General features: G+C 39.1%; 1 protein-coding gene across 4 annotated transcripts in view; it reads left to right on the top strand.

The window, feature by feature from the left end:
• Window positions 1–5194: 5194 nt before the first annotated feature.
• Window positions 5195–26853, top strand: part of ZNF451 (zinc finger protein 451) — an 85194-nt gene continuing 63535 nt past the window's right edge. For 3 of the 4 annotated variants that reach the window (XR_002733827.2, XM_023222986.2, XM_023222985.2), the window contains exons 1-3: window positions 5203–5471; window positions 6044–6127; window positions 14533–14613. Coding sequence is in view for 3 of the 4 variants with exons in the window: in XM_023222986.2 (XP_023078754.1) it covers window positions 5451–5471; window positions 6044–6127; window positions 14533–14613 (186 nt within the window). In the remaining variant the exon portion in view is untranslated. Of the gene's footprint in view, window positions 5472–6043; window positions 6128–14532; window positions 14614–16091; window positions 20068–26853 lie in introns of those variants that run through there. The other variant, XM_023222988.2, reaches the window with a different exon arrangement.

Raw genomic sequence — 26853 nt, 5'->3', positions numbered from 1 at the left:
CTGGGAGGCAGAGGTTGCAGTGAACCGAGATCACGCCACTACACTCTAGCCTGGGCGACAGTGCAAGACTCCATCTCAAAAAAAAAAAAAAAATATTTTATCAATGTTAACTTTCAGATTTTGATTAATAGTACTATTAATGTCAAAGAAAATCCTGGTTCTTAGGAAATATATCCTGACATTTTAAGGGACAAGGAGGCACGATACATGAAACCTACTTGCCAATGTTTCAGAAAAAATAATATGTAAACATATGTCTCAGACAGAGAATATGGTAAAACAAATATTATTCTTTCAATTTTTCTATAGGTGTGAAATCATACCGAGATGTCTTGCTTCTGCTTAGAATTTTTCACTCTCCTTTAGCTTGTAGGAAGTAACAAATGTTAGTTATACCTGTCTTAAATTCCTCCTCAGTTGCTCTTAAATAAATCAATTTTGACAATGATTTTAACATGTAGATTATTGTAAAAGAGGTTAGACAATATAACCTTCTAATAAGATTATTACAATTATACCTACCTACTGCACTACAGACAATTTGTTTAATGAATACAATCTGGTTCTAATATTTTTGGTTGTCTATGGTGTTTTCAAACCCCTTGTTAACCACCACAAGTTGAACCATCAGTAGTTTTGTTCAGTGGCCTGACATGGAATAATACTAATAATATGATCCAAATACACTGAACTGAACTGTGATCCTCCAAATCTTTCTAGAAAGAAAATAGGATATGTAGCAAATTACCCACAATGTTTAGTAATAACACCAAAAACTACTGTCATCAGTTTACTAATAAGGCAAATGCATTTTGCTTGAAAGGGAGAATGTCCATATTCTAAGCCAATTATGATAGCTTGCTCTAAATGAGTCAAGCAGCTTGTGCTTATGAACCAATGACAGAAATGAGCCACCCTCTTTTGTCCTGTGTTCCAAGAGCCTGCTTTTTCTTATGGGTTAGTCCTTTATACTTTTTCAGAATCAAATGCTCTTTATTTTACTCCCATAACTCCCAGGCAATATCTATGACACCAGGTTGCTAAGAGCCATTTTCTTTCCTGGAGAATATTTTAAAATGCCTACAAATCTATTTCCTACTTCATCAGAAATTATTAGAGTATTCCAGTTCCACATCTTTTTTTCTTTTTTTTTGAGGCGGAGTCTCGCTCTGTCACTCAGGCTGGAGTGCAGTAGCACGATCTCAGCTCACTGCAAGCTTCACCTCCTGGGTTCATGCCATTCTCTCGCCTCAGCCTCTTTCTACAGGCCTCAGCCTCACTACAGTCCTCAGCCTCTCACTACAGGCACCTGCCACCACGCCCGGCTAATTCTTTGTTTTTGTACTTTTAGTAGAGACGGGGTTTCACGACGTTAGCCAGGAAGGTCTCAATCCCCTGACCTCGTGATCTGCCCGCGTTGGCCTCCCTAAGTGTTGAGATTACAGGTGTGAGCAACTGCACCCAGCCAGTTCCACATCTTAAAACCAGAGCATGTAATCCAAACCAAATATGGTTCTTAATAATAGAACTGCATTGGAAGTATCTATGCTTTACTAAACCTTAATAAAATTTTGTGCTGTGTATACATGAACTCTTCTGCCCATGTTGAATGTTCCTTAAATAAATTAAAGGCTCATGGTAGTCAGGATGAAAATATCAATGCTGATACTTTCCCTTTTTTGAAATTTATGAGTATCAGATAATGTTTCTAAACAGGGGTTCCAAACTGATGCATTTAATTTGCCTCTGGTGGCACACCGTTGGCCAAGAACACAATCTCTAGAGTCTTAAATGCTGTTAGCAGCCAATGTTGAGACAGATGGTTCTATAAATTACCATTCAATACAAATAGTAAGACAGTCAATGGAGATCTGATGACAAATTTTAAAAACTAGACTTCTTTGATACATAATGATAATGAGTTGAAGGAAGAATATCAACATAATGTCATGATATAGATCTAGAAACCTATCATGATGTCATTTGGGAAAAAATCTAAAAATATTACATTTAGGGGGGTTGTCAACCCAATGATGGGCCCTCTTCAAGATCTTAACTTATACGGCAAAATAATGGATTCACAGCTCAGGTAAAACAACAACAACAAAAATTTCCTCAATCACACAAACAACATTTCCCCATAGTTTAAAATCTCCATTTTGAACCTTGAACCAGTCAGCAAACAACCCTGCTTCTTCCAATTCTAACCAGCTCCTTACTTCCCAAGATTGGCTTAAAATCACCCAACCCAATTCCTTCTTAACTTTCTAAGATTGGGAGATTCCTAAATTTTGCCTATGGCTTTTTTTCTCTTTTGCTACACCAAGCTAAATAAACCTGGCTTTTGGGGACTACAAGCATGTCTCTAATCTTCTCTTTGTGGGCTTCAAAGGATTTTCTTTCTTTTTTTTTTGAGATGGAGTCTTGCTCTGTCACCCAGACTGGAGTGCAGTGGCATGGTCTCAGCTCACTGTAACCTCCGCCTCCCAGGTTCACGCCATTCTCCTGCCTCTGCCTCCCAAGAAGCTGGGACTCCAGGTGCCCGCCACCACGCCTGGCTAATTTTTTGTATTTTTAATAGAGACAGGGTTGCATCGTGTTAGCCAGGATGGTCTCGATCTCCTGACGTCGTGATCAGCCCGCCCTCGGCCTCCCAAAGTGCTGGGAATACAGGTGTGAGCCACCGTGCCCGGCCTAGAATTTTCTTTTTATTTTCTTTTTTTGAGACAGGGTCTCGCTCTGTTACCCAGGTTGCAGTGCAGTGGTGAGATTAAGGTTCACTGAAGCCTTGACCTCTTGGGCTCAAGCAATCCTCCCACTCCAGCCTCCTGAGCAGCTGGGACCACAGGCATGTACCACCACACCTGGCTAATTTAAAATTTTTTTGCAGAGACAGGGTCTCATTATGTTACCTACGCTGGTCTTAAACCACTGGGCTCAAGCAATCCTGCTGCCTCCCAAAGTGTTGGGATTATAAGTGTGAACCACCACCCCCAGCCTGGATTTTCTTGTAAACACATAGTCCAGCTGCCCAGAAAAAAAATAAATTACTATTCCTATTTAAGTAGGTTTCCTCTTTCAGGGATGCTTTTCTTGATGGCTTGACATGTGATATGGTTTGGACTTGTGTCCTCACCCAAATCTCACATGGAATTGTAATCCCCAATGTTGGGGGAGGGGCTTGGTGGGAGGTGATTGGATCATGAGGGTGGATTTCCCCCTTGCTGTTCTCTGATAGTGAGTGAGTTCTCTACGAGATCTGGTTGTTTAAAAATGTGTAGCACCTCCCTGCTTTGCTTTCTTCCTCCTCTGGCCACGTGAAGAGCTTCCTCTTTCCTCTTCACTTTCTGCCACAATTTAAAGTTTCCCAAGACCTCCCCAGCCATGCTTCTGTACAGCCTGTGGAACTGTGAGCCAATTAAACTTCTTTCTTTTATAAATTTCCCAGTTTCAGATAGTTCTTTATAGCAGTGGAAGAACAAATACAACATGGTTCTAATTATCCTATATATTTCTTGAATTTTTGAAAAATATGCTTTGAGAAATGTTAGGTAAACATTTTCAGTGGAGATAAAACACTAATGTTATCTTGATAGTGTACATACCACAATTTAAACATTACATTCCCCAATTATTAGACATTTAGATGTTTTCCAGTTTTTTGCTGTTATAAACAAACCTGTGATGTATCAGGATAATCCCTGCAACTACAGTTACTGAGTTGTATGGTATGCTATGAGAAGTTTTTGGGTCTAACCACATACTGTTTATTTGCATTCCAAGAATTTTACCCATTAACTCCTGCCTCAACCAATTAAATACTAGAGGAAACTCTCACCAGCCCACTAAGAAGATGTTTTAAATACAAGTTTTGCCTACACATTAACGTTTTAAAAATATTTAATTTACATACAGCTTTTGAAGAACTCCCCATGCAGGTCTGTCATTCTCAACTGGCCTCCACGAGTCTCAAGCTTACTAGGTAGAAAGTAACTAAAGTCATAAAGCACTTGGTGGAAATGCAGGAAATGTCAAATAGTAAACAATAATTACTACAGGCTTAGGCAATTAGATGGTAGTTTTGCCTACAAACAAAAACAGGAATCTAAGATGCTAAATAATTTGTTCTTTTTTTTTTTTTTTTTTTTGAGACAGTGTCTCGCTCTGTCACCCAGGCTGCAGTACAGTGACATGAATTCGGCTCCCTGCAGCCTGGATCTCAATCTCTCGGCCTCAAGCGATCCTCCTACCTAAACCTCATGAGTAGCTCGAGGACCACTACGCCTAGCTAATTTTTGTATTTTTTTGTAGAGATGAGGTTCCCCCATGTTGCTCAGGCTGGTCTCGAACTCTTGGGTTTAAGTAAACCGCCCGCCTCGGCCTCCCAGAATGTGAGGACCCGCCTGGCCTAAAATAATATTATCACTTAATTCTTTTCATAAACTTTATTGACAAAGATTGGTGTGTTTTTTTAAAAAGCCTTTTTAAATTTTTGCTAAAGTATTACCTGAGAAAAGATTAAATGCATAGTTGAATATAAAAGATCTATTTTATAGACTTGTTTATGAGTGTGAACACACAAAAGGTTAAACGGTCAACCTTACAGCAGTCGATAAAATAGATCTCTCACACTCTCTGAGTATATCTGAGAATTTTCAAAATCACTGGCTAGGGTTTAGTGACAGCTAGGTAGACCTCGGTTCCCTTTCCTATTGGGCCCTGGACTTCCCATCCCTATTTTCTTCCTCAGGTGTATTAATACTGGCAGGGCCTAGGAGACTGACGCTAGGGAAGAGGTGTGTAATGTAAAGACACTTTAGATTCTTTCCTGACCTTAGAATTCAGCTAAACCTCCACATAGCCCCTCTGCTCAAAAATGAGTAAATACATAAATTTAAAAATGAAAAAAAGAGAAATCCGTTCCCACCACCCACCTTCAGGGCTAAAACAGAAAAATCAATGCGCTGCGCTTCACAACCATACCAAAACCAAATACCAACTCAAACCCTCCCTCACATCCTCCCACATCTTCCCAGCGCTTCGCTATCTCAAAGGACCCAGCTGGCCCCTGGCTTCGCCCCATTGCAGCGGGCGTCTCCTAGGCGCAACGCATGCGCCTAACCTCGGGGTTCCTTTTCCTCTCCTTTCCACCCCGGCGAGGAGCGTCTCGGGGTCGACCCGAACTACAATTCCCAGCATCCTGTGCGGCGCGGAGAAGGAAGCCCGAGAGTGAGAGAAAGCGGTTCCGAGGGGATAGCGGGCCAGTAAGGGCCGCTCCTCTTTTGAAGCGGTTTTGCGTCTCTTTCCGCCGGTGGCGTCGGCGCTCACGCAGGGGCGGGTCCCGGTAGCGCGAGGCGGTGCAGGGCGGGAAGGGGAGTCGTGGCGGCTGCGGCGGCGGCGGCGGCAGGGTCAGCAGAAGCAGTGGTGCTGTCAGCACGGCCGTCGGAGACATGGGAGACCCGGGGTCGGAGGTGAGTAGTCGAGTGAGGGCCCTGGCGTTCTCAGAGGCGAACCGCGAAGGGTTTATGTTTTCTGCGGTGTGAGGCCTGGTTCTCCATCGCAGCCTCTGGGCGATACCTCTTCAACGTCTTGGGCCGAGCCCAGCTCTGGGGCCTGGTGCGTGTCTGAGCAAGGAACCCGCAGCAACAATGGCCGCCCGTCTCCCCGCACGGGGCCCGGCGTTCGTTGTGGCCCCGGCTGGGCCAGTGGGAGCGACGTTTTAAGGCAGGATTGCCCTTCGGTGTTGAGCTTGCGTTGCTTCTTCTGGAGTAGATAAGGGGAATTCCGAGAGTTCTCCTTCTGCAGTAGATAAGGGGAATTCTGAGAGGCTGGTACTGCGTTTTCAGCGTTGGGTCCCTGCAGCTCCGCACATGCTGTGGCAAGAGCCGACTGCTCGAGTTCTGTTCCTGGTCGAGTTTGCGTGAAATTGTGCTCAGTTCGTTTTCCTCAAGAGCTCTTTGTTTTTAATTGTTCCTTTCGGAAACGCTCTCTTCCTACAAGAACGTGGCTGAACAGATAAGCATGTTTTGGCTTGTTTTTATAGATAATAGAATCTGTCCCTCCAGCTGGCCCTGAGGCATCTGAGTCAACAACGGATGAAAATGAAGACGACATTCAGTTTGTCAGTGTAAGTAGCAACTGATCGTTTTGGGTTTTTCCCAGAGTAAAAGACTATGGTGGGCCCTTATGTAATTTTACCTCACCTGGTCATTTAATGTTTATGAGTGTCTGATACATACTAGACACTGTGGAGCATGGCACAGGATTGGGAACTTTACCAAAAGAGCTGTCTGAGCCACCCCCGTAGCCATCACAAAGAGCATGGCCTAAAGAATGTGCTGTACACTTAATCTCACCCCCTGCCTTTCATTTAGACTTAAGATAAAACGCTGGTCTCTAAGACGCTGTTTTGAAATGGAGCAAGAGTAACTTCTAAAGGCGACACGGAGGAAGGAGCTGCTAATGATGAGCAAGGTCGTAGAAAACAGGAAGGGTTGCGAGAGCCCAGAATCTTAGCGTTATGGTGCTTCTAACATGAAGGCAAATAGCTTGAAGATTTCGCTAACCTCTGAGATCATCATGTTACAGCATAGTACAGTTGATGTTCATAATGAAGAATCCTGCATCACTGGGAACATACTCTATTTTTCTGAGTTTCTTCCCTTTGGGACAGACAGTAGTTTTCAAGCCTTAGTAAGTATAGACAGGCAGATTCCTGGGCCCCACTGCAGACCTACCGAATCAGAATTTCAAGGCGGGGCCTAGGAATTCTCATTTTCAGACAAGTGCAGGGACATGTGGATTTCTGAGCACACTTTGTACAGCATTGGTTTCCAAAGCAGAAGGGAGTGTTTTAATGATGTATTTTGGGGTGATTTTCATCCATAGTTATTGGAGTTTTAGAAAGGCTTTGCGTAAAGTATCTCAGCTAGCTAGGCAGAGAATAGTTGTGTCCCAAACTCTTCTTTTGGAATGCCATAGTTAGTTGCAGTTTGGTATTCAAGCTGTAGAATATTTTGTTAAGTGTCTGATGTGCATTTGTGGTGGATGCTGGGAAACCCTGTAAAACTGGTTATTAAACAGTTTGTTCCCCAGCATTAGGGCCGTTTTGGTAATTCATTTTTGTATGGTATTTTAATAGATTTATTTAGGAGTCCTTCACAAGATTGTTTTATTGAATTTCTTTCTCTTTACCAGTGTGTATTGTGCTCTCTCCTTTTCATTTTGTATTTCTACGGATTTGGAGTAGAGGATGGGGTTGAATTGTATTCTGCCCTTTCCTTCACCATGGGCTGAAGTATGTTTAGTAACAGGATTCCATGGCTCTTGAGGACAGATATTTCAGGTTCTTCCTGAATCTCGGTATATTTGTGAACCAAGTGTTTTTCTCATGGTGTTTAGTAGAAATAATACTAGGAATGACATACTTCTTTATGAACTGTGGCCCTTGGAGAAACACAAGTAGAATCTCTTAATATTTGAAAAATGTTTTGTGTAATGAATTACAGTGTAGCTTGTGACTATAGAGGCTTGAGTTCAGCTTTGGTTTAAAGGAGTCTTTTAATTTAAATTTTATGTTAGATGTAGAGGATCACTTCCATCTTTGCATCAAGAATAAAGAATGTACAATCATTGAATATCCAACGTGATACAACTTCTTACTCTTGTTCCCAAATAAAGATTCAGAGGTTTCACAGCTCCACATGGAGCAGTGAATTATATGTTTTAAGTGCAATTACGATACTAAGAAGAAGCCTATTAAAATTTTTCACTTTACATTTAAGTGGCACCACTTAAATGACAATAATAGCTTAATTATATTTCAAAATATGTTCGGAGACAGAATATTTACTTTTCTCTGGAATCCAATCCCTATGTGACTCCTCCAGCCAGTAATGCTTATTCAGTAAAGATGAAAAAGTTTGAGTTCTTCAGATAAAAAGTGAGTATTGTGATGTCACTTCATTTTTAAGGTTTGGATTTCATAGCTCTTGCTAATCTGATTTTCCCACTTTTAGTCCACTTGGTGGCACAGCAGTTATTCTGTGATTTGTAGAATACAGAATCTGAAACTAAACCCAGCTGAAGGAAAGGAGTGATATAGATATGGAGGGGGAGGTGCAAAAATGAGCCCTCGCATTTAAATTTTATTGAAATAAACATAAAAGTGCACAATTCATAAGTATATTTGTTGGATAAATTTTTGCAAAGCCAATACATGTGTGTAAACAGCGCCTAAACCAAGAAACAGAATGCTGCCATAACAAAAACTTCTCATTTAGGTCTGTTGTTCTTATTTCTGCTTAGTAATATGATCCTTTATTCAAGTACTATTTTTATATCTTTCTTTGAAATTGCAGATTTTTTATGTGATTTACTTCTAAAAAACTAATAGCTGATGATGTGATAGTTCACAGTGCTATTCTAGATATAAAGGTATACAAACTGCTGAGGGAACCTATCGTAATCTTGCTAACAAAATAACAAGAGATTCAGGTTTCAGCCAAGATTATTGATATAGCGTACAATCATTGGAAATTTCAAAATAGTAAGTGAAATCAGGATATAATTTCCTAAATAGCTTCACTACCACATCGGTCAAGTATTAATACTTTAGCTACAGTAGACAGGAGTCAGGCAGAAAATAGGATTATTTGGCTGGTTGTCTTGGGGCTGTGATGTAAATAAAAATAGTGTTGAAGCTCATAATATGCAAAGCCGTGAGTTAAGTTCCTTAGAGCTACAAAAATTAATTTGAAATACATCCTACCCTTAAAGATCAGTATTTTAGTATGAATGACGAGATAGGAGGTGAGAAGTATGTAAATAGTCCTTAGAGGTAGTAGAAAGTTCTTTTACAGAAAGTACATAGGGCTGTTAAAAAAGGACATTAGACTTGCAGTTTATCATCGTAGTAGTTAGTGGTAGTAATAAGTAGTAGTTAGTATTTACATGTGTTTAAAAGGGCATTTTGAGTAGAAGAAACAAGGAAAAGCATCAGAATGGGAAAGCAGAGAGGATTATGTGTAGTTCTGAAAGATTTTTTGTTTTTTTAAAGTGGGAGGAGGTGGCATGGGCCAGGTAATATAGATCTTGAATGTTGGATTAAATTTGAACTATAAAATAGGCACAATTGGAAACTGTTTGAAATGTTGCCTGTCAGGACTGCATGAGTAACCTGTGTCCCTAACTTCTCTATATGGGGGAAAAAAATGATGAATTATTTAGGGTTTTAGATTTATGCTCATATCCATATTCTTTGTTTTAGAGAAAACTTTGGTTGTAGTCAACTACCTTTTTAGTAGACCATATTTTGGTATATTGACATCTCTTTCCAATTAGTAGGAAATTGGTGCTTTGGCCTAGAGAATCAGTTTTCTGATAATAGGAATGAAAGCTTTTTATTTCATGAAACATATTTTAAAACTTAGAATATTAGTTTAACTGTTTCCCTAAACTGTTTTGCCATGCTTCTACATGTACTTCTGCCCCTAAATTGTGTGATATTGGGAATAGAATTCTTTAATTTTTAAATTTTATTTTTATTTAATTTTTTATTTCTATTTCAGAGTCAGGGTCTCTTGCCCAGGCTGGAGTGCAGTGGTATGATCCTAGCTTACTGCAGTCTCAAACTCGTGGGTTCAAGCAACCCTCTCGCCCCAGCCTCCTGAGTAGCTAAGACTACAGGTGCACACCACCATGCCCACCTTAGAATCCTTTATTTTTTGTTAGTGGTGCAAATAGGGCATGAGAATGATGGTTTACTAGTTGATGGATAGAACAAATGCTAATAAAAATACCTTGTAATTACAGGACCATATGCAGTTATAGTTTAAGATATAACTAGTAATTATAAATATTATATAGCAAATTATTTTTTTCTTGATGTTTTTATTATAAATATAACTTCTATTGAGAAATTGGTAGTTTATTTTTGGTCAGTATTAAAAAGTATTCAGAGATGGGGTAATAGAGGTGGTCCATTTTCTCTTACTGAAGGAAGAAAAAATTATTTCAGAAGCTTAGGTTAATAAACATTGTTTTAAAAATAGTATTTATGTTTTGGGCCGGGCACGGTGGCTCAAGCCTGTAATCCCAGCACTTTGGGAGGCCGAGACGGGCGGATCACGAGGTCAGGAGATCGAGACCATCCTGGCTAACACGGTGAAACCCTGTCTCTACTAAAAACTACAGAAAACTAGCCGGGCGAGGTGGCAGCACCTGTAGTCCCAGCTACCCGGTAGGCTGAGGCAGGAGAATGGCGTGAACCCGGGAGGCGGAGCTTGCAGTGAGCTGAGATCCGGCCACAGCACTCCAGCCTGGGTAACAGAGCGAGACTCCGTCTCAAAAAAAAAAATAGTATTTATGTTTTGAACCACCTGACAGTTATAGTGATTATACAGCCAGTTGTGTTTAGAGAACCAAGTGTACCTCACTCAGTTTTCCCATCTGTTAAATGGGATAGTAGTGATAATTCAGTATCTCACCTTGTAAAGTAATTTGGGGATCAAGTGAAAAGTACATGAAAAGCTTTGCACAAGGCATGGTACAGGGCTCAATAAATGTTACTGACTCTTAGTAAATAAATGGAGAACTAAATGTTTTACTTCTGTAAGCCCATTATCATGGAAGTTTTTCCATATCCACTGTGAAAATTAGCTAGTGTACACTATTTGTGTATAAGTAATCTTTTCCTTTGGGGTACATGTCTGTCCTTATTTTTCCACTCAATCTCTTTGCCATTTTAGTGATATTCAACATGATTCCCCTTCTCATTCTACTCTATCACTTAAAGCTCAGTAATTATTTGTTGAATGTATATTCTAAATGACTTCTGCTTTTTCTCAATTTTGGATTTTCTGTGATACTTTTTCTTTTCTTTTCTTTTTTTTCTTTTTTAAGAGATAGGGTCTCACTCTTGCTCAGGCTGGAGTGCAGTGGGATAATCATAGCTCACTGCAGCCTTGAACTCCTAGGCTCAAGCAATTCTGCCACCTCAGCCTCCCAAATACGTGGGACTACAGGCACGCACTACTGTGCCCAGCTAATTTATTTTATTTTTGTAGATATGAGGTCTCACTGTTTTGTGCAGGATGTTGTCAAACTCCTGGACTCACGTGATCCTCCCTCATCGGCCTCCCAAAGTGCTGGGATTATAGGCGTGATCTACCACACCTGTCTGGATTTTCTATCCATATTTTCCTTTTTTTCTTTTCTCTTCGTGTGAATCATATAAAATTGTTGTTCTTCAGTAGTTGAAAAATGTTTGCATATTGGTTTAATGGTTCACTGCAAGAATAAATTTCTGATAACCTTATCTGTCCTTACTCCTTCCCTTTAAACATTACTACAGATTTTTTTTTTTTTCTGAGACAAGAGTCCTCCTCTGTCACCCAGGCTGGAGTGCACTGGCGTGATCTCAGCTCCCTGCAACTTCTGCATCCTGGACTAAAGAGATTCTTGTTCTTCGGCCTCCTGAGTAGCTGGGATTACAGATGTGCACCACCACGCCCAGCTAATTTTTGTATTTTTAATAGAGGTAGGGTTTCGCCATGTTGGCCCAATTGGTCTCGAACTCATGGCCTCATGTGATCCACCTTCCTTGGTCTCCCAAAGTGCCGAGATGACAAGCATGAGCCATCCTGCCTGCAGCTACTTTTAAATTCTGTTTTTGATCATTTTCTTTTTTCTTTTTTTTTTGAGATGGAGTTTTGCTCTTTTCACGCAGGCTGGAGTGCAGTGGCACGGTCTTGGCTCACTGCAACCTCTGCCTCCTGGGTTCAAGTGATTCTCCTGTCTCAGTCTCCTGAGTAGCTGGAATTAGAGGCGCCCACCACCATGCTTGGCTAATTTTTTGTATTTTTAGTGAAGACAGGGTTTCACCATGTTGGCCAGGCTGGTCTCGAATTCCTGACCTCAGGTGATTTGCCCGCCTTGGTCTCCCAAAGTGCTGGGATTACAGGCATAAGCCACCGCCCCCATGTTTTTCTTATTTTTTTCCAGCCCATTTTACTTTTTACCTTGCATCCTGTCATCTTTCATCTTCCTCTTTACTTTCTGTGCATGGGAACTCTGCCTCTGTGTATTTCTGGTTGCCGGTTGGAGGGCTTTTGTGGTTTGCTATTTCTGTGGGCCTATAATGAAGGTTTCTAATGCATATTTCTTAAAGAGAGCAAAGTAAGATCATTATATCAATGGGAAAAGCTATCATATTTTAATTTTTCTTACTGGATCGAACATACAATTTTCAGTCTTCTTTTTTCCTTTTTTTGTGACAGAGTCTTGCTCTGTTGCCCATGCTGGAGTGCAGTAGTACCATCTCAGCTCACTGCAGCCTCTGCCTTCAGGGTTCAAGTGATTCATCTGCCTCAGTCTCCTCAGTCTCCTGGGTAGCTGGGACTACAGGTGCCTGTCACAATGCCCTATTCCTATTTTTAGTAGAGTCAGGGTTTCACCATGTTGACCAGGCTGGTCTTGAACTCCTGACCTCAAGTCATCCACCTGCCTCTGGCTCCCAAAGTGTCGGAATTACAGGTGTAAGCCACCGTGCATGGCCTGTATTCTTCATATCAGGTGTAGATTTTAAAGTAGGTGATTCAGCTCTGTTGACTATATATTGGAGAGTATTGGTTCCTCTCTTTATTTTTTACTTCCGCCTTATAGTTTGAGCAAAAATCTCAGTTCCTTTGTTACAGATCCCTGCCCAGTTTTGCCCTCTTGTTTTATATGATATCTGAATTAGTACCCAAAAGATGGCAGTTTCTTGGTTGAGCGGAAGTCATAGTCTAGGGGAGAAAGAAGCTATCTTTGAGACTGGATGCCTATTCTAGGGAAGAAGATCATTACCTAGATCTCAGCTTCTGTCTCCAACAGTCAACTTTCTACATGCTACAAAATCCTTTCCTCAGCTATTATTTCTTCTGTGTTCCTTTCTCTTGTTTCCAACATACTGGATTTCTCAAAAGAATATGGCCTTTTCTCCTGCATTCTCTAGTGTTTTAGAGCCTGGCTTCTGTGCTTGCTACTTTCTTGAAAGTTGCTCTCTCAAAGACCTTTAAAAATGTCTGGTTGCCACATTCAGTGGCATTTTATTGTTGCTGTGTTTCTGGCCACATTTAACACTGACAGCTTTTTATTGAGGCGATACGATAGTTCAGTTTAGTTCTAGAGTTTAATAGTCTTCTAGGGGAGCAACTCTCAAATCTTTATTTCCAGGTATGTTCATACTTCCCAGATTAGAGGCCTGCATTTTCAGCTGTCTGCTAGATACACCCTGTGTACTACTGTTACTTCAGCCCATAGGAATGTCAGCTTTCTGTTTCTGCTTTCCAAAGTTATACTAATGGCATTACACCTGAGCTTAAAACCTTAGAGATCACTGACTCCTTGTTTTGTTTTTTTTTAAATAATCTTTTAAATGTATTTTTATTTTATATATTTATTATTATTATTATTATTGAGACAGTCTTGCTCTGTTGCCCAGGCTGGAGTGCAGTGACATGATCTTGGCTTACTGCAACTTCTGCTTCCCAGGTTCAAGCGATTCTCCAGCCTCAGCCTCCTGAGTATCTGGGACTATAGGCACGCACCACCATGCCCGGCTAATTTGTATATTTTTAGTAGAGTTGGAGTTTTACCGTATTGGTCAGGCTGGTCTCAAACTCCAGCCTGGCCAACATGGTAAAACCCCATCTGTACTAAAAATACACAAATTAGCTGGGCGTGGTTCTAACCTCAGGTGATCCGCCACCTTGGCCGCCCAAAGTGCTGGAATTACAGACATGAGCCACCACACCTGGCCTAATAATCAGTCTCTTTTAGTTTTCCATTTTACTTGTATTCTCTTGTATGTCCACTACCATACTCTTCTTGCCATCACCACCATTAGTTCTGCATTATCGTGTGCCTGTACTGATTATCTTGCTTTGCCTGCTCTCCACACTCCTCTAAGTGATTGATCTTCTTGAAGCACAGTTGTCATGTTATTGTCTTATTATTATTTTTTAATTTTCTTTTGCCTATTGAATAAAATCTAGGCTTTTAAGCCTGACATTCAAGGCCTGGTTGATGAAGAAATTAGATTGGATGGAAAGAAAGAATGCAGAATAATTCAGGTTTGACGCTTGACTCTGCGGTGGTGGGTGATGAAGCTGAGCTATAAGTCAAATTCATTTTTGAACTTGGATGTATTAACAGACTTTTGATACCAATTCTAGGTGTAAAGCACTGGATTATAATATTTGTGTCTCTGTAGCACTGTTCTTGTATTAATTTTCCTTTCCCAAATAATTGACATGGCCTTAATATTCTGCAGGGGTGTAGGTACTTCCTTTTAGGTCTTGTCATCATTTTATATTTACGTATTTTGAATATTTTCCTCTGCTGCTTTTGTTCTGGTTATTTTCTGCTATCCACCAAGCACCCTCTTCAGAGTAATTCTTGCCAGTCCCAACCAAAAAAACTAGTAGGTTTAAATGCTAATTTGGTTTGAATAACTGTTAATGGCTTGTACATTTGCTTGATCGTTTATAGGAAGGACCATTACGACCTGTTCTTGAATACATTGATCTGGTCAGCAGTGATGATGAAGAGCCTAGCACCTCTCATACTGATGTAAGTACATTACATTTGATTTGTGTTTCTTCACTTGTATCTTTTAAGAGGTATTCTCTAAAGAGAGTTATCAAATCAGTGATGACTGTGTTTAGAAATAGCCAGTTCTATTAGAATGGGCTAAAATAGGTAGTCCAAGGAGTTCTTTGCCCAGATCTCCTACTTCCAGTTTTTTTCCTCTACTTTGAGTGATGATATGAAAAAATGGTAATAAGACTCTGGGAAATTCTAAGCCTTAGAGGTGGTATCTGATAAAAGGGAAATGGAATAAAAACTGCAAGCTTATTGATTCCTCTTTCCCTTCTCTTTTCTTATACTCTCCTCAGGTGCCCTATACAGCAGGATTCTTTTGTTCCAGAATCACATGACCACAGAAAATTTGTTTTCTCTTAGAAAAAAGGATATGTAGAGATCCTTTTAGGAATGAAAAGTGAGGGAAGGGTTTATAGGAGATACATTACTTCAGTCATCATCCCTTTCACCTTGTCTGTGCCCCACATATTTAGAGTTACTTATCTTACCTGTGATGTACTGGTTGTAGGTTTGACCCTTGGACCAATACTTTCCTTGCTCTGAGAAGTGAACTAGTTGAGCCCTTTGTAGCAGTCTTGCCTTTCATTTGTCCTTGCTTTAGCCCAAACTTCTGTTAATGGGCTGTTTTCTTCTTGGATTAGAAAACTCTTACTGTTCAGAGTGGCCACAGACTTCTTGCTCTGTGATATAGGGGATTGAGACTTGGACTTGGAATCAGAATACCTAGGTTTGAGTCCCAGCTTTACTCTTTACAAATTCTGTGACTTTGGATAAATTAAGTAACCTTTTAACCTCTGTTTTTCAATCAAAAAAGAGTAATACCTACCTCACAGGGTTGTTGTGAGGATGAAATGAGGTAACAAATTATAACTCCTTATACTACCAAACCATAAAGTAGGACTATACAACTAGAAAGTTTTGTTATTCATGGAGAGTGAATGACAGAATTTTCAAAAGTGCTTAAAATGACTCTAATGGGGGAGTTTTAGATTTTGTTCTTCTTCTTAGTGGAACTTTCCTTAAGTTCTCTTTGCCATCATTAGCTTCTTGCGTATCTTGAATAGAACTTAACGTATCTTGAATGGAATATTTTTTTCTTTTATGAGTGGTTTCAACCCTTATTCTTATGCTAACACGGGACCAAACAGCAGGCCAGGATAGCACCACATGATCTGAGCTTGTTTTTTTACTCTCTACTTTTTCATAAACAGAGTCCCAGATTAATGCCAATAGTTGATATTGGGTCTTTGGGGTAGCGAAGTTTGTGGATTTGACTTCTCTGATTCCTTTTGCTGACCTTGAGTGGATTGTATCTTTCACTGTTAATTATAATAATTTAAAAATTGAGTTCTACTTACTGGACGTGAATCTCTGCACTTGAAAGTTAACATATTAAAAGCATTTTTTTTTCTTCCTTGGTTTTCTTGTTCATGTGGATAACCCAGAGAATGCCTGAATCTAAGGTGCCATCCTCTGAGAATCATCGCCCAGAAATGTGCTCTAGCTGCAGTGTTCCTCTTCCCATTGGAGATAGCAGCTCCTTCTCTGGGAGTTGTTCCAGCAGTCCAGAAAGGATAGTTTCTCAAACTTCCTCTGTTGAGAACCCATTGGAGAACCAGAAAAATGATCAAAATAATTCAGATACTAAGATCTGTGAGACAGAGACCCTTAAATCATCACAGAATTTTCAGACTCTGCCTTCATCTCCACTTCTGGTCCCCCAAGAATCTTTGGCCTCTTTTGAGGTCAAAGAGAATTTACGTATAGATTCTTCTTCAGCTTCACAGCATGGACGGGATGCCATCCTCTATCTCCAGACACAAGTAGCTGAAATGTCCCGAGTGATACGTGATCTGCAGTCCAGGAGCTGTTTTAGATTTCATCATTCTAGGCCAAGTGAGAACTCCTCAGTTCCTTGGGACATCTCCACCTCTCAGGAGGAAAATTTATCCACAGTTGAAGAAGAAACTGATTACAAATCACCATCAGCTGATGACAAAGGGCAGCCATCTGACCCCAGCCAATCTAGTTTCACAGGTCTTTTGAAGAGAATGGAACAAAGAGGTGTTATAAAAAGGGTTACATTACAATCTGAAGCAGAGTCATGTGAAGGGAAACCTGATTGTGTGACTTCTAAAAAACGTTTGGTTCCTCCATTGCATCCTCTTCTGAGAATTGCCACCACTGAGGTTTTTAAAGACCCTGCTGATTGCCATCCTTCTTCCTTCATGGGACACAGGGTATATCCTGTGGCCAAGGACACCTCTCCTTTCCAACCAAACCCACCAGCTGAAGGCCCCATTGTAGAAGCATTAGAACACAGCAAAAGAGGAAATACAACATCCCCTCTAGATTCTACCTCAAAAGAAATGGAGGTCATGGGTTGTAGGTTTTACCATGCTGCCTCCATTGCAGCCCGAGCTGCTAGCTACATGGCCTATATGACTCAATATCAGCGTAAACTCTGGGAAGACATGGAAGATCTGGTTCATGACCCAGAGTTTGATCGTGGAAAAGCAAGATGTATAATATCTGATGGTATGGATGCAGGCCTTTGGCAACTTTGTACTACTAGGGACATAATGGATTCTGTAGTCAGAGTTATGGCCATGGCCATAGACTATAGAAGGCAGGCCTGGCTTCGACTTACATCTCTTACTAAGAAAACCCAGGAGAAGATCTCCCACTTGCCCTTTGATGGTACTTCCCTTTTTGGACAAGATGTGAAAGCTGTTGTTGCAGAAGAGAACAGTATAAAAGAAAATGACTATAAAGATCACAAATACTATAATCAGCATCGATACTTTTATAGTCATGATCAGAAAGCACATTATCACAATAGAGGATACTCCAAAGGGGATTGGTACAAACCTCGAAACCACCCCTATAGATATAGAAAGAAGGGAGACTCTCCAGAACGCCATGGGTACAAGAATTAGTAACCTGTTTTATGTTCAGCAGAATAGTCATTCAAGATCCTAACTATTTTACTTGTTCCTCTTCGTACAAATAGGATCTACAGGTAGGAGATCATCTCAAAAACTGAATGCATGTCTGGAATGATCACAGCTGACATTTGAATTGTAGACTTTTGAAATGAAGTATAAAATAAACTCATGACTTACTGACCAAGTGAGCAGGGGAGACTTTCTTGAAAGGGTTGGACAAATGTTTATCCTTTATTTCTGGTCCAAAAATAAGTGTGGAGGAGAGCCACTCAGGAATCTAAATCCTCTTGTGATTAAAGAAAAATATAAAGATTTGTTCCTCAGGAAAATCTTATCTGTAAACTGAGGACTAGCAGATATTTTGAATCTAGAAATAACCTAATACTAGATCTCTGTTTACTAAGACCAGAGGTAAATCCTTCATTTTTAGGTTATCAGTGCTTCCTTGTTCAGGCTTCAGTTTGACAGATCTTCACAAAATGACACATCTGTTAAAATGTCTTTATGTCAAGATGGTCAACTCACCAAGAATTCATACTACTGTCAAGCTCTGTGAGACTTCAGAATCAGCCATGAAGCTTTGTGTCAACTGGAATTCAAGTCAAATTTTGCCAAATCCAGTTTGCTTCCCCTTGGAATGGCTAGATGTCACAGGTCTTCTATGGACACCAACTGGAAAAAGACTTCTACCTGTAACATCTCTGTAGAAATTGCACAGTAACTGTCTTCATCAAGACTTTGATGGCCACCATACCATCACTACTCATAAAGCTACATGTGAGAGAGTTCTTTGTTGTCATCAATCCTAATAGTCTTTGACCTATCAAGCTCTCATATCAAGTTGTAAGACTGAGTCATGGTAGTCTCTCACTGTAAGCTGGGCCTTTCACCAAGATGGCCTTCTTAAACAACCTACCTTCTAAACATGTAATTCTTTTGAGCTTGATAGTGCATCACACTCTAAATACAAGAAAGATACGCACATCAGTGCCCTGGAAATAAAGGATGTTACACGATCCAGGCATGAAAATCTGAACTCCTAAGAACAAGAATTCCAAACATGCCTGACAATCTTGTCCCGTTATTGTAATAAAGAGGGATACCATCAGTCTAGATTTTATTGAGAATCCTTAAGATTTAAAGCGTAGCTGTGGATTTAGTGAAGAGAACATGATATCCATTAAGAATTTGAAAGGCTGAAATCAAGACTTCAGTGATACATTCTTGGTTACTTGGTTACTTAATTTAGTCAGATTCTTAGTGTAAGAGACAGCTTATCTTTTTGCTCCCAGTTGGTCCCAGTAATAGTTTTTCACCGTACGGGAACTGGCAGCAGATACCTCAGTTATATGTCCCACAGTATCTTCTCTTTAGACTCAAAGTAGTGGATGTATAGTATATCAGCCCTTAGATCCATATCTTCACAGCATGACATCAGGAATGGAAACTGTGTCAAGTTTGAGGGGTCTGAGTACATCACCTAGTATTATTTGCTTGGCAGCCAAAAACAGTTGTTTTTCTTTTAATTGACAGACTTAATTCTGTAACTTCTGTGTTTTTTCATCTGCTTGGTCGAGGCATTTTGGATATACTACTAATTGAATATGGCACTGTTTTACGGTGTATGTGGCTTCTTGCCATAGTTGTTGCACAGTGGTAATTGACATTTTCTCTGGTGCCACGATTTTTAATAGTTTATTGGAAGCTCATTCCTCCTCCCCCATCATAACTATATTCAGCACCCATTTTAAAATCTACTTTTCTTCCTTTCCTTACTTGTGCTACAGAGGTTGTTGGTGTAAATTTTCCTACTTGGAAGAAATTATTTTGTCAGTTAATTTCCGGGTACTGTATTGGTCATGTTTGTCCTATTTGTAGATTAAACTTGAACTAGTCTTAATAAAGGGGATATTGTTTTGCAGATTTAGCCCAGTCATATGAAGAGTTAATATTTACCTTATTTTTCTGTATTTTACACAAAATTTTATTTCCACTTCTGTGGAAAAGGTCCATGCCAGTGTTCTTTACAAACTGTCTTTCAAACTAAACCCTAGAAGAATATTGATTACCTGAACAGAAACAAAGGCCTAAGAAATCATACATTTTTTGTGGCTTATGTGTATTGCACCAATCAAGCAATCCCATGTGCTCTTTACTGGCACTGTAGTTTTATCTTAGAGAACTTGCCACTGGAGAACTCGGTGCTGAGAGACCTTGGAAATGTTTTATGTGACTGCACATAAGTGTTCCTAACTAGCTAAGGCTACTTCAGACTCTTTTCACCTTCCATTTCTCCCCTTTTCCTTCCCTGAATTAGATGCTATGTCATAAGCTTGGTGGTTTTTGAAATACCCTTATTTCAAACCTTAAACTAAACCAAAATAAGTTATGCCTGAAAATGTGTTTGTCTGAAACTATTTTGGCACTTCCCTTTAATACACTTCCCCTCCCCTTTGCCTTTTAAATTGTGGTTTAAAGAAAAGAAAAGAGGCACATAAAGCTTAGCACCTTAACCATTTTTTAAGCGTGTGGTAGTGTTGACTATATTTGCATTGTTGCGCAGCTCCTCCATTCTTAAATATTTGTAAGATGATGTTGCTGTTCTCTTTTCCTCTTGTGATATTTATGTTGCCCAGTAGTAAGTAAAAGTATCCTTTCTTAGTTACTCTAACTGATATGCCCAAGTGTCTCCAGATACTCTGTTTTCCTCGAAGTGTAAAGGTATTGGGAAATCATCAAATTGGTGACCAAGTAGTTCTGAAAGGATTTGACTATTTAATAGGGATGGGGACAGAATGCAGATCAGGAAGAGTTTTTCGTTGTGGATTAGTTTCTTGAGTGCAAAAGAAGTATCTTTAATGTGTTTATTTTTTATTATTTTAAAATCTCTGGCATACTTGAATGATGATAATGTTATAAAACTTAAAGTGAGGATTTGGTCTAGGGAGATTACCCCAGTAGAATCAGAAACTCTTAGATAATAAATATTCGTATTATGCCTGCCATGTTCAGAGCCTGCATCAAAATTCTCTAGTAGGCCAACCTCTAATATTTAAATACCTCTAGGTTTTCTAGGAGGCCTTGGAATAGTTGCAAGTTTAATGATCTGTTATTCTCAAAAAGGATGTATCTAATGATCTTTTTTCTTCAAAATGTTACTTCTTGATTAGATATACAATGTATACAGAGACAATATGGTTTCTTGTAGTTACTGTGTATAGATAAGTACTGTTTCCATTTTTATATAAAGTGCCTTTTTAAATTCTACACTTTTCTTTAAAACTTAAACTTTGATGTCTTGCATATATTGCTGGTGGTATTTATGTGAATTTTGTACAGTGATTTAATCTTGTAGTTTATTACTCTATCATTTGTACAATTGCACTATCTAAATGTACTCCCTTCTGAATGTTAATTTGTTTATAGCACTGTTGATTCATTTCAGAAGGTTGTAGAGTATACCTCCCTCCCCCTTATTTAACTAACTAGACAGTAGTTTTTTGTTATGAGTGAGTGGCCAATTTTGGGGGGCCTTAAGACAGCTTTGTTTTCTATGGATATGCTCTAGGTTTTCTGATTGTCTCATATCTAACCTTGTTCTTAGCCATGGTAACACAACTTAATATTTGATAAGTGGATGTGTTTACTTGGTTAGAATAAGCAAGGACATTTTTAAAAAGCAGTAAATTTGCTGACACTTTATCTTTTTTTAAAAAAGACTGAATGACAGCTTCCTTATCAGTATAATTGCATTTAAACTTTTTTTTTTTTAAACTGTGTGGCAGCTTCTTTATCAGTATAATTTCATTTATTTACTTAGCCCTCAAAATGACATTTTGAAGGGAGCATAAACTCTTTCAGGCTACTTGGACACTATTTAGTATGCTTTATTAGTACTACACTAATAATTTACTGAGTGATACCTAAGTGACCTGATTGATAATGTCCTTAAGGACCTGATACATCCAGGATAACCTCTCAGGTACTGTAAACAAGGAGGTTGAAAAAGACACATTCCAGAATCCCTTTGTCTGGTAAAATTGGATACTGATGTGGATAGACATGACATTCATTATTCTTGAAGATATAACTAGTTGACTGGGATTCTGATGAAGGTTTGAAATTATGGATTAGATATTTGTAGAAGTAGTTTAAAGATTGCAATAAGTGAAATCTTTTTTTTTTTTTTTGAAACGGAGTTTCGCTCTTGTTGCCCAGGCTGGAGTGCGATGGTGTGATCTCAGCTCACTGCAACCCCCACCTCCTGGGTTGAAGTAATTCTCCTGTCTCAGCCTCCTGAATAGCTGGGATTACAGGCATGCATCACTACGCCCAGCTAATTTTGTATTTTTAGTAGAGATGGGGTTTCTCCATGTTGGTAAGGCTGGTCTCAAACTCCTGACCTCAAGTGATCTGCCCGCCTTGGCCTCCCAAAGTGCTGGGATTACAGGTGTGAGCCATCACGCCTGGCTGTGAAATCTTTTTTTTTTTTTTTTATATGTGAGACGTATTTTGCCACAGTCTCGCACTGTTTAGGTTCTCTTGTCTTTTGGAATTTATCATTCTGTATTTAATGTTAGTGGCTAGTCCAATAATTGATTGTCTCATCTGTATGTATCTTATGCATGTGATTCAATTGACTAGATCAATTCTGTATGGTTTATCATAGTAGATACACAAACCAGTCTTTATTTTTTACCTAAGAAAATATATAGGTGGAAGTTATCAGTAAACTGGTGATTATTGTATTGAATGCAAATATTTTTATTATTTTTCCAGATATATTGAGTTTTATAAACCATTAAAATATTATTTTATGAAATTTCCCTTCCTGGATGAGCAGAATATTGTTTTATTAAATCTTCTCTTATTAGTGGAATATTTTTGTACTTCTTTGTCTTTTCATTTACTTGTTTTTTGTTGTAATGAAAACTTTAGTAGTGTTTGGTACCATCGAGATAACTTATTACTGGAAATTTTGTTTGCTTCCTGTGGGATATATCTGAAAGTGGTCACAGTCCAACCATGTCCTTTTGATGTTGTTAGCATATCAGTTATTCTTTGTATTGATCTTTTCTTCTCCTGTATTCAACACCTCTTTCTGAAAGGATGTCTGATCTTTCCATAATCTCTTTGATGTAGATGATATTTATTCTATCAGTGTATACTAGACAAGATTTTGATGTGGCTTGTGTTTGTATATTTAAATACCATCTTTTTAAAGCATTAGTAGAAGAGATATTCTAGTTTCTTCTAATGTCCCTTTTAAAAAAATAGCCAGTCCAGTATCTCAGACTACTTTGATTTTTGAACTTAAATCAACTTTTAGTGCTACCTTGTTTAATGGTAGTATTGTTTTCTCATTTCTACATGTTCACACACATTTATTATATATAGTTTATGGTTAGAGGTATCTTACAAAAATTTTGAAGCCCATCCCCATGGATTTATTATCATACAGCCCTGATATATCTTAGAGTTAACCCGTTAAAGGTTTTACTGGTTGAGGTAACCTATTTCAAATGGTGTGTTGGGTTTTGTGATACCTTGTCAAGAATTGAATAAGAATTTTCAGGTTGTCTGTATTTTCTTTTGGGACTTTGGAGATCTCTCAAGTTGTATTGTTTTGGAGATCTCTCAAGTTGTATTGCTTTCTGTATTCCTGAGTATATTCCTTTGGTAACATGAAGGTAAATAGTTTATATTTGATGATTTTTTTTTTTTTTTTTTTTTTGAGTTTCACTGTCACCTAGGCTCGAGTGCAGTGGTGAGATCATGGCTCCCTGCAAGCTCTGCCTTCTGGGTTCACGCCATTCTCCTGCCTCAGCCTGCTGAGTAGGTGGGACTACAGGCACCCGCCACCACGCCTGGCTAATTTTTTGTATTTTTAGTAGAGACCGGGTTTCACCATATTAGCTAGGATGGTCTCAATCTCCTGACCTCGTGATCCGCCCACCTCGTCTTCCCAAAGTGCTGGGATTACAGACATGAACCACAGTGCCCGGCCTATATTTGGTGATATTTTTCAAAGTTCTACTTTGACCTTAAGTGTTTCAAGAATTGTGTTCAGTTAGTAGTACTTTCGTAAGACTAACCCTGTTCATATGCTGTCTTTGCTCCATGAGCTATCCTAGTACTGTTTTCTTTCATTACCCATAAGAGTGGCTGTATCACAGCATTCACTTTTAAGGGCTGCAGTTAGACCTCTTGTTAACTCCTACTTTTATCTGTGATGGCTATGTTTCACACTACCTTTATTTATAAATGTAGTTATGTGTTAAATAACTATAATGTTGTGGTCCCTTAATACCTCTTTTGATTGGTGAGAACAGTGATGTGGATGATGAAATAAAAATGTTTCACCAAGTCACTAAGCACAGTTTTCAACTCATTTTTTTTTTACATATTTAATTTACATTTAACTACTGTTAGGTATGCAGCCAGTTTCTTTTTGCCTTCATTAGAATATAGTTACATAAATAGTTTCATTTAGATTCTTGGGACAGAGCAGCCTGTGTATTGATCTTTCTTTAATGGCTTGGAACAGCTTCTATATATTCTGACAGGTCTTGGAAGCGTGTTGATATCCTTGAGTCTAATTGTCATCTTCCTGCCTGGGAAGGCAGTAGAAGAAAGAATCTGCATTTGTATAGTCTCTGTACAGGCTCTGTGCTGGTTGCAAGGCACTCTTGAGAGAGAAATTCATTCTTATTATGCAGATGAAAAACTGAAACTTAAGAGTCATTAAACAACTTGCTCAGGTAGTGGAACTGAGCTTTAAATAAAGACTTTTTCCAGTCTCAATTCAACATTGTACTAGGCTGCATCTGTGTGTTTTTCAACGCCCCATTCAAGTTTTACTTCTATGGTAAACTCATTTTACATACACAAATCTTTTTCTTTTCTGAACTTTGTTTATGGCTTTACTGTCACTCCACTAGTATTTGATGTCTTACATTAACTGATTCCTGATTATTTCACTTGTCAGATCAGGAACCCTATCCTCTTAGTTCTCCCATTGAGATTTCACCGTACTGGACTGAGATTATTCTTGATTCATAGTCATTGGTTTCTGTTTCCATTCATTTTCAGCACTGATTATGTCAGTCGTATTGCTTGTATTTTTTCTTTGTTCTATGTTGTTTATTACATTCATTTTGTTTCATATAGACACTTCATTTTTTTTTAACTGGCATTTTGAGGATATTGGTTTAATGGAAGGAAAAAGGAATGGTGCAAAAAGCACATGGTATTTGAATTCCAAAGACCTTGACCCTCAGTATTAGCAAGTCACTTATTTTCTGAGCCTGTTTTCCTACTCTCAAATGAGGTAATATCCAAAAGTACTTTGAAAACACTAAAGCTGATACAGATTTCCTTTTTTAAGTAATTTTGCTGTTTCTATTCATATTGGATATGGTATTCTATGTTATTAACTATAGGTACATACATTTTAAAATGTATCAGACAGCATGTAAATGTTCATTTCATGCCATGTGATCATGTTCCCCCTTTTATGATTTTTTAAGACTATCTTACAAGCCTAACAGTGTACTAAGTCATTAGAAGACATATTTAAAGTAAAATAGTCTCTTTTCCCAACTACAAGCTAAGAAATGCTCATAATAATAAAAAAAAATAAGAGAATGTAGAATGAAGAGCTAGAGTGTATATGTATGTGTATACAATTTTTGATAGATGGTATTTTGTTATTTTATATCTGTGTTGAAAACAGTCTTTTAGTTTGTCAAACATCTTTTTCAGTACCTGCCACGTGCAGGCAGGTGTTAAGAAAGGTCTGAGAATACTGAGGATTAATAAGAGATGGCATATTCTCAAGAGAAGTAAATACCAATAAAGTATAAGAGCAGATGTCCTTTTTGGAAGAATGCCTGTGGTGATGGAACAAAAAAAGCCATATAGAGGGATGAGGAAAGCTTTTCTTACCAAGTGTATGAGCTGAGTTTTGGAGGAGGATTAGGCAAGAATTAGTTGGCCTGGTGGAGAAACAGGAGCCAGGCATTCAGGTGGAGGAGCAGGAGAGTGCAACAGTGTGGGTAACATAATGGAGTGTGTCTGGTTTCAGAATTATAAAAAATAGTCTTTAGGGGAAGCAGAAAAGTAGGAGACTAAACTAAAAGAAGTTGATAAATTATCCGTGAATATGTACGGGTTCCTACATATTCAAAGTATGCTAAGTTTGTGTAGCCATCACTTGTAAGGTTGTAGGAGTTGTCTCTCTAGGAGTTGGTTTGTACCATAGTCCATTATGTACATCTAGAACAATTCTTTCTTTCCCGGAACTGAGCCCAAGCTGGGCTTTCAACAGTGCACCTTTGGCTCTGGGACAGCTCAAGCAATCGGAAAGAACTGAGGCACTGGTAGAGAATAACTCTGAGGATGAACAGGGTAATGCCCCTGAAGTGGAATGTGGTATCCCTTCATGGTTAAATGGTTGCAAACTTCAGGGTCACCTGTGGAAAGGTGTCCTCAGGGTAGCTAAAAGTGGTTAATTTCCTTGTGTTTTGACTTACAGATGATTTCTAGGTGGACTTGGGAAAAATAAAGATACTTATAAAAATATTGCCTCATTGGCATTTGGAGGTGTTGTATTGAAGGAGGAAGTGGGTTCCTATCACCAGAACCCTCTCTAGGTGATTCAGATAGGAAATTGGGTTGTAGACCTTGTCACAGTAATATCTCCAGCAGCTCCAACACATTTTGTCAACTTCATGTTTACGTTTTTTTCCTTGCTGTTGGCCACCTTTAGCTGCTGCTGCTTTTTTTCTTCTTTTCCTTTTTTTGTTTTTGAGACAGTCTCGCTCTGGCTCCCAAGCTGGAGTACGGTGGGGTCATCTTGGCTTACTGCAACCTCCACCTCCCAGGTTCAAGTGATTCTCTTGCCTCAGCCTCCCAAGTAGCTAGGATTACAGGCACGTGCCACCATGCCTGGCTAATTTTTTGTATTTTTAGTAGAGATGGGGTTTTGCCACGTTGGCCAGGCTGGTCTCGAACTCCTGACCTCAAGTGATCTGCCCACTTTGGCCTCCCAAAGTACTGGGATTACAGGCTTTAGCCACCGTACCAGGCCCCATCCCACTTTTACTTTTATTTTCTCAGTTCATCCTTTTTTTTTTTTTTTTTTTTTTTCCCTTCTGTGCCAGAGGCGAAACAGTGGCACTCAGGGTTAAAAAACTGTAACTCCCTTTTGGTTTGTTACACATCATATTCAGAGTTACTGTGTTTTTTTTGTTTTTGT

The sequence above is a fragment of the Piliocolobus tephrosceles genome, chromosome 5 (assembly GCF_002776525.5).
Source record: "Piliocolobus tephrosceles isolate RC106 chromosome 5, ASM277652v3, whole genome shotgun sequence".
Classification (NCBI taxonomy): Eukaryota; Metazoa; Chordata; class Mammalia; order Primates; family Cercopithecidae; genus Piliocolobus; species Piliocolobus tephrosceles.
The sequence above is the reverse complement of the archived record's forward strand: the minus strand, read 5'-3'. Positions and strand labels throughout refer to the sequence as shown.